This window comes from Corvus kubaryi, unplaced genomic scaffold (assembly GCF_017639235.1).
Source record: "Corvus kubaryi isolate FWS band 111438036 unplaced genomic scaffold, C.kubaryi_AGA036_p1.0 37396, whole genome shotgun sequence".
In the NCBI taxonomy this organism is placed as follows: domain Eukaryota; kingdom Metazoa; phylum Chordata; class Aves; order Passeriformes; family Corvidae; genus Corvus; species Corvus kubaryi.
Genome location: NW_024581135.1, coordinates 7,138,990 through 7,147,685, shown reverse-complemented (window position 1 = coordinate 7,147,685; position 8,696 = coordinate 7,138,990). Strand labels below are relative to the sequence as shown.

The following is an 8,696-nucleotide window of genomic DNA, read 5'->3' as shown; positions in this document are numbered from 1 at the left end:
CCTATTTCCAAATCCAAATTTCTCTATCCTCCAAATAAGCATACACAATACAATGCTCTGAGAGGATGGCATTACAGCAGGTAACACTGCACATTGCTGAATAAAAGATGGCAGCTTTCCGTATGCCATCCTTGTAGAGGTAATCTAATCCAATAGAATTCATTATGGATATTCAGGTTACACGGCAGATCCACTCTCCAGCTTGCATAACCCAGTCTCTCATCCTACCAAAAGAAAAGGAGCCAAGCAGTTAGCAGCACAATGGTTGTTAAACTGTTTCACCCAAACCCAAACTCTTAAGGAAATGATTAAGACATAAATTTCACAAATGACTTGTATTTATTTATAATATTAAATGTGGGGTATGCCTGGGCATACCCCACAATTAACTATCAAAATAATCTTCCAAAGAAGAAAATTATAATTCAAGAATAACTCACCAAAAGAATACAAAGAGATCTTAAGGGTAAGGAGGCTTGTTAGATGCTAGAAAACTGAAAGAAGCCTCAAGTTATTTCAGAGCAGTCTTTAATTATTTAAATTTCTAATGAAAAATAATTTTAAAAGCCAACATGAGCTATCTTACACAAATTGATGTCTTAAAACATTTAAAATCACTTGGACATTTCACTTTTGTCTTTGTTGCTTCTTCCTTTCATTCCCACAGCACTTTCCCCTCTGCCTGTGCAGATCAGAGTAGCTGCCTCTGCAGAGCAGAAATCTCATTTTGTTTACTTTGTGTTTCAAAGAGAATTGAACAAGCCCAGGATTCACTTTCTCTAAACAAATACTGGCAAGACAAAGGTATCACAGATATTCTGGGGACAAGAGGTTTGTTGAGATGGGGAATGGTAAAGACTGGCAAGAAAAAAACAGTCAGTGTGTTTTTATCTGAAAAAATTTTAATCCTTTTCACGGCCTCATTTTCTTTGCTTTTGAGATAGCTCTCCTTTTTCATTTAGGTTTTAGAGTTTTTAAGCTAAGGGAAGCAAGAAACCGAGATATTTTCTTTGTTCCTGTCAAGTAGCTTGAACAGTTTGAGAACAGAAACCAGTCGGAGCAGTGTGATTAGCGTAGCCAATTAAGGTGGATTTGCATATTCACAACACAGATATCGAGAAATAATTCTGCAGAGGTAACGCGAGTGTGGCAGTGCCTGTGTGCCAGTCAGAGCAGCTTGGCACTGTGCTGCATGGTAATTGAGCAAGAGCCACGGGTGATCCTGCACCCCGAGGCAGCAGGGGAGGGAAGGGCGCTGGGGAAGGTGGGAGCAGCGATGGCCCCGCACGCTGGAAAAGGTTAATCTGCAACCCACTCACCCAAATGCAACAGCATCTGTCCATTGGGTTTGTTTTTCCAACATTTATTCCAGCTACAGTTTGTGCTACCTGCTGGTTTTGGGGGCCCAGCCTCATCAGGAGTTTGGGAGACCTGGCTTTTAATGAGCAGCTGGCCAAGGACTGATTGCCTTGCAGCTCCTCCTGCCCCCTGCTCAGCCTGGTCCACAGGCACGGCGGGATGAAAGGTGGTGGGTGAGCTGTACAGGGTGCACAAGGGGAGCTTCATGCAGTGGATGTGTTCATGCAGTGGATGGTAAAGCTCTGCTTTCTTCTGCCCCAAAAAGCTTTTCACCAGGATGTTATCCAAGGACCAGGCAAGAAAGCAAAGAGCCCTCCAGGAAACCTTGTACACTCTGTTGGGTAACAAACTGGGGCAGGTGAGCACAGCAGCTTTATTATCTCTGAAGGTGAAAAATCACCTTATGCTCTACATAAACAACAATCTGTGCTCCATCTCCGTGATTCTCTATCTCCCACCTCTTGTCGTCTCTTACCAACAACTGCATCACTACAAACATTTGGGTGAGCATGGACAGGCCAAGGGAGTGGCACACATAGCCAGCTGCACCCTGTGCCCATGGCATCTGCACCCCCAGGAGGCTCAGCTTTCTTACCAAGGGGCTGACAAGTGATTGGCAGTGTGCAGCATCCATGTGTGCTGATTTTAGAAAGAAATACAGCCATTTCTATCCTTCATGCTCTTGCCTCCTCCTCAGTGCTGGCAGCCGAAGTCATGATGTGCAATGCAACAGATTGGGTCAGGAGAGACTCCCTGGAGTGCTCTCCCAGGTGCAACTGCACAGGCCACATTCACTTTCAGAACTGCTATGGGAAAGGCAACAACACAGAGATAACTCAAGGTATTCACTGCTACAAGATACAAAGGAAAACTTAATGAAATCCCTAAGGTGGGACCATTACAGAAACCCTAAGTTTATAAACTGGTATCACATCCACTGGGGTAAAGACTATGTCCTCTCAACCTCCATGCCACAAAGAGGCATTAAGCACATTTAGTTCTGGAGAAATGTCTCTCTGCAGGAAGATATATTTTCTATAATCACCCGTGATAGGCATTTTACTCTGGAATACTCACTCCTGGCTTATCTAATCCAGTAACCTATGTAAGATTTTTTTATTTTTAATGGTCTCCATCTATGATCATCCACAATTGTCTCTTTCCTTCCTATCCCCTTTGTGGCACCAGCTCTTTATTAGAAACTTAATAAACTTTGTGTATGTTCTAAAGATAATATTGAAAATGTAAAATTGTGTTCTGCATTTTATAATTGGTGTGGGAAAAAAGGGGGAGATCTAATCCTATTGGGCCTTCTCTTTTGCTCTCTCTCTCTCCCTTTTCCCTTTTGATGGTAAGCAGCAAATTTTAATTAGCTTCATTTCCACAATTCAGTCATGCATATGTAATCTTTGTTCACACTTTTATAAAGTAAAATTAAGTGAAAGAAATGGGGTAATAATAGAAAGCTTGTCTGAGCAGAACAAATGTGAATTATCAAACGTAAGGAAAGATGACTGGGACTACACAGCTTGAAGTTGTGCAAGGTTTGAGGTGATTTTTCTGAAACAGAAGTGGATAAGTAATGCACAGAAACAGGTGCTGATTATCCTGTTTTGGGCATCTTTTGTTCATTATGTACTTGGGCTGCTGAGGTACAGTGATAACCACTGAATGTGAGGAGACTGCTTAATAACTTCCTAATGTTTCTCTTTTATCATGAGCTGCAAGTGTCACATGAGCTTGTCTAGTTAATAAAAATCACTTTGTGAACCCACTGTTCTTAGATTTGGTATTGGAGCAGATCACTGTGCTGGGCCTCTCTCTGTTACAGCTACAAAAGCTGTACTGCTGTTTTGCACTGTAATTTAAAGGTCTCCTAATCCATATACTCACCCTCTAATTAAATGTTTCCAGGGGTTACCTTGGGAGCCTTCACTGCTATGGTTTGTAACTAAAACTAAACACCGCATTAAATTCTTTCCCCCTGGGGTGAGATGCAGGAGGGGGAAGAACATTTGCATCCCTGCTAGTCCAGATTATTTGAAAGCATGGTCATGACTGGGATTACTGACTGTGTTATTCCGTTATCTAAGAAGATGGAATTTTGAAGGGAAACAATCCACATGTCTAAATTTAGAGCTCATCTTATTTTATAACTTCCAAGAAACCTCTTTAGACTCTAATCAGTTATTTAAGGAGCTGCCAGTTTAGCAGCAGCAGCTGAAAACCAGAACCTCCTGTTGATGTAAATCAGTCTGTGGCTGCACAAGCTCCATAACCTGCACTGCAGATGCTGAGGTCTTCATTAGAGGAAATGTGAAGTAGTGAAGCATGCGGGCAGTAGCACATACAGTAGTGAAGTCTGAAGCCCAGTGAATGTTAAACTCATGAGGACATACTTTCTCTTCAGCACTGTTCATACATTCAGCCTGATAACCAAACCACAGCTTTAGGAGAAACACCTCGTCCTGTGAGTGGAAGTGAATTTCAGATATGAGGGGCTCGCTTTTATTTTTTTTCCCCTTCTCCTGAAACCTGCTGTGCTGACAGTGACTAAGGATAGCCAAGATTTTGGTTAATGGTTAACAGAATAGTATAACCACACAGACTGACTTCCTTCTGCTGGGGCCAGGACCAAAAGCTGCTTTGCTTGCAGGGGAAGAGGCAAGCGTGGAAAGCAGAGCAGTTCACATTGTGAAGGGCTGGAGAACAGAGGCTTCACCCTGTGGAGAAAGGAGGAGGAAAATACAAAAAGAGCAAGAGGCGTTTGCCATAAAGAAAGGTAAGAACCGAAACACTTTCCTGTTTGACTGACTCAGAGGCTGTTGCTCACAAACCAACAAACCCCGCAGGTGTGGCTGGTTGAGACACACGTTATACCTGACTGCTCGGACATGTGCGGCTCGGGGAGAGGGGCAGAGTGAGGAAGGACCTGTTTGCTGTGAACTTGAAAGTTGGAGAGGGCAGGAGAGCACCTCCTCCACCCTGGGACTGCTCATGGCAGGAGAGACACCCTCTTCAGACTGTTCTCATCTCATCGACCACAGCCACGTCCCAGAGTTTGAGGTGGCTCTGGGGATCAAGATCACCTTGGCTTTTATCTATGTCTGTATCTTTGTTGCGGGCCTCCTGGGCAACAGCATCACCATCAAGGCCACCAGGATCCTGCAGAGGAAAGGCTACCTGCAGAAGGAGGTCACTGACCACATGGTCAGCCTGGCCTGCTCCGACCTGCTGGTCATCCTGCTGGGCATGCCCATGGAATTCTACAGTGCCATCTGGAGCCCCTTTTCTGCCCCCAATGGCAACATTGCCTGCAAGCTCTACTACTTCCTCTTCGAAGCCTGCAGCTATGCCACTGTGCTGCATGTGGCCACGCTCAGCTTTGAGAGGTATGTGGCCATCTGCCACCCCTTCAAGTTCAAGGCTGTGTCTGGACCCCGCACGGTGAAGCTGCTCATCGCCTTTGTCTGGGGCACATCTGTCATAGTGGCTCTGCCCCTGCTCTTTGCCATGGGCACAGAATATCCCCTGGAGATCATCGAGGGCTACCAGAGAGTGAGTTCCTGTGTCAGACCTACTCCCAGGCACTACATTCCTGAGCTGAAGCACAACATGACCATCTGCACCAACCTCTCCTCCAAGTGGTCTCTGTTTCAAGCCAGCATCTTCAGCGCCTTTGCTGTGTACATCATCGCACTGGGATCTGTCACCTTCATGTGCCACAGCATGATGAAAGCCCTGATGATCCACAAGGAAGGGACTGTGGCAGTGAAGGGTGGACTAAGACACCAGGAGAAGTACCTAAGGAAAAGTGAAAGTTCAGAGGGCAAGAGCTCCAGGAAACAGATCACTTTATTCCTGGGTAAGAGCCACATCCTAGTCTGCCTCCCCTACCCCCTTTCCACATGGCAAGAAAGCCCAGAAACCTCCGTTTTTATCTCACCAAGCTCTCCCAAAGGGGAAACGTGATTTGAAAGTGGTACAAAATGAGGGATAACACTTTTGGTTGTGATGATGCATTTTAAGAAGCCTGATCTTTCTGTATATTTTTGGTTCTTTTTGTCATTAGAACAGGTGGGAGGGAAGAAGGAAAAATCCATTTACTGTCTGCTATTTCTCTTTGATTTTATTACATGCCTACGTGCAGCAATATGGGTGACAGGCTGTTGCAGCTTGACCTTTGGGGTAGCAATAGGCAACAGTTGCCTGGATATAAAGTAGCTCTACTTGGATGTTTTGCCACTAAATGACAAATATGGGTGTTTTTAGTAAGGCTGCTGATGGGAGGGAAGACTGTCTTGCAAGATCTCAAGCTTGTGTCTCTCTGAAGGCATTTCCCTGTTAATTCAGAATGCTCCTTGGAGAGTTCTTGCTTAGCCTCAGCAGTGGTGGCTGTGTTGCATCTGAGCATTAAGGAAGCTGGACTGGAGAGTCGATTTGGTTTCACAAATTGCGGTTGCCCTCTTTGATTTTTTTTTTTTTCCTCTGGTTTTATTTGAAGGCATGTAACCCTGAAATTATGTTTGATTCTGATCTCTCTCACCACATTTGTCAGACAAAAAATTAATCAGGCTGTCATCTCACCAACTTGGAATCTTTCTGGGCAGTGATCCATGTAGTCTCCATGTTTGTTGATAGTTTTATAGGCACCCTTAATCATGCCCTGGCTGCATTACTGTTGGTTCCTGTTTTGTTGGGTTGCTTATTATGATGCTGGATGTAGTAAATTAACTATCTAGAGTAAGAATGCACTGTAGACCCAGTATTTCTGTGTTGCTTTTTGGTGCTCTGACTGATACGGCAGAGAGGGACTTGAAATTCATGGGTCTCTCCACTTCTACAAATTTAAGTAGATTAGATTTTGTATCACTTTTTTCCTCCTTTTATTTTTTTTTTCCCTGAGGATTCTCTGCTTCTTCACCTAGTCCTGCTTTTGCCATGGTCTGTGGCACGCCACGAAGCTGCCATGAAATGAAGAAATCATCTCCTCTCACAAGGTGTTGAGAGGCCCCATATGTGGTTTATTGAAAGGGCTCTCTGTCCCTCACTCCAGTGACAGTACAGATTTCTGGGGCAGAGGCACAGCAGGGTAGCTAAATACACCTGTTGCACAAAGCAGAAAAAGATACCTGCTCTTGAAGTGCTGCTTGGGGGATCCTTAGGTGTCTGTGGGTCTCCCTCCCCTTGTACATTACCACAGCTGCATTAAAGCCCAGTCTAAGATACAAATCCTGGCTAGGTTGAGAGGGGAAGGTAAATTGCCCTGACTTTTCTTCCCCTTCTTGGTTATTCTTCGTGGTGCTCTAGCATGGAATAGGCAGATGCAGTGCTGCTTGCAAAAGTGCTGAATAAATGAAAGCAACTGGTTTGCCCTTTATGATAAGGGAATTTGCCACCCAGTGTATCTGACACTTCCTCAGTTTCTGGAGGCAGGAGATACTTGTGTGAATTCCCCAAAATTATTTCAGTGGCAAGACTCTTAATACAAGTCTTGCTAATTTACTTGGCTTGGGGAATAAATTAATAAACTGAGGAGGAAGAAACTCCAGCTTGCATTTCTGAGAACAATGCAAAGCAATTTAATTTGGAGATTTCATAAGAGTGATGCTTTAGGGCAGTTTTAACCCAGAAGAAATGAACATATAAACTGTTTACAAATCGCTGAATTTAAATGTTGTGATTTAGAAGTCCTCTTTGTTTTTCATGTAACAGATGGGTCAAATTAAAACCAATACTTGCGCATTCGCAGCATATTTCACTTTTAATGTGAAATGTAAATGACAGTATACAGCATCATGTCTTTGTATGTCGAACAGCAATAAAAACAATTTAGCATTTTCTTCTGGTTGTTGAAAGTGATAAGTTCTATAAAATGGAGATTAAAATCATAAATCTCCTGACGATGAGAAAAAGCTAAGTAGAGGATGACACGGGGAGGAACTAATGCTTTTTTAGTGTCATGTTATTGTGTGGCACTCGAGACCAGTCATGGAAATTAATTGTAAATGTTGAAAGTGAAAGATTACTGGCCATAGGTGGTATTGATGCTTGCAGGATAGGCTCTGGATGGGGTCACACCACTGCAGAAACTGAGTAGCTGCCATACTAATGAAAACACTTTGCTGATGGCTCCTAAATGAAATCCAAGCTTTTAACAGTATTTAAAACATCTTAATATGCTTGGCACACCCTGACAGGGATCAATTTAGTCCTTGTGGCTACTTGATCTTATCTTTCTCTGATGGCCATGAAGGCAGTGACCACCTAAATGGTCACAAGGTGCCACTGGGGACATCTTGCTGCTCCAACACTTGAGCTGAGGCCCCTGCACTCTAGCAGAGAGCTCTCAAGAAAGGGTGAGTTTGGAGAATTATATGTCTTATTATTATTATAAATATTATAAGTGGGTTGTAGCAAACACAGAGAATGTAAAGGTAGGATTCTGTAAAAGAGAGCCCCAACAAGTGCAGTAACTATAAATTATGAATATTACCAAAAAAATGCACTTCCATAGCTGAAAATAAGTTAAAAATTTTTCTGAAGTGCCAGCATTGGGAAAGGGGAGCAGTATGGGACAAGCCCCCACACAAGCTGCTGGAGGGAAAGCACCACCAGCAGTGCTCGATCACTTTGTGAGCATGGCTGCACCCTTCTTATCTTGGTCATTGTACAGAACCACATTTGTACAAAACCAACTCTGGTTTGTCAGCACACTGGATCTGACTCACCTGAACTTGCCCTCTACAACAAAGTGAGTTGTGACGATCCCAGCTGAAAATGGTGTCGCCTCTAAAGCTTGTGATGTTTCCCTTGGCAGCTGCAGTTTCAGCTTCTGCTAAAAGCCTTGATCATTTTGCATAAAGCAGCCTCAAGCCTACCACAGTAAAGACATTGAAATGAGAGTCCATTAGTGCTACTACATCCTCTTTCTTTGTATTATACACTTCCAGTTTGCCCTTTGGAGCACCACTCCTCTGTTCCTGCATTTCCACTGAGTTGGAGGCTGCTGGGCACGGTGGGTGCTTTGCCACTTGACATCTGGGCAGTATTTTTCTGTCTCCTGTCCATGATGAAACATCTGTCCTTCCCGAGATCTTCCATCCAGAAAAGAGAAATATCAAAGTAGTCTGGCTGCTGTGGAAGTGTTGGTGGAGGTGCATTAAAGCACTGCCATAGCTGCAGCAGTCAGCAGGAGCCAGAGTTGATGCTGGACCTGCCTGACTGGCGGCCCTGTTGGTACCAGCCCAGCACCATCAGCTCCCCTGGGACATGTGAGGCAGGAAATTCCCACTGCTCTCTCTTTCCCACCTCTACAGAACTGCAACTTTTCTTCT

The 8,696-nt window shown here is 44.0% G+C and overlaps 1 protein-coding gene across 1 annotated transcript in view; it reads left to right on the top strand.

Annotated features, from left to right (window-relative positions):
* Positions 1-3,975: 3,975 nt before the first annotated feature.
* The window catches only part of GPR39 (G protein-coupled receptor 39), a 74,993-nt gene continuing 70,272 nt past the window's right edge, over positions 3,976-8,696 (top strand). Inside the window, exons 1-2 of the mRNA XM_042040456.1 lie at positions 3,976-4,141; positions 4,212-5,224. Of these exons, the coding sequence (XP_041896390.1) occupies positions 4,357-5,224 (868 nt within the window). The 5' untranslated portion in view covers positions 3,976-4,141; positions 4,212-4,356. The remainder of the gene's footprint in view (positions 4,142-4,211; positions 5,225-8,696) is intronic.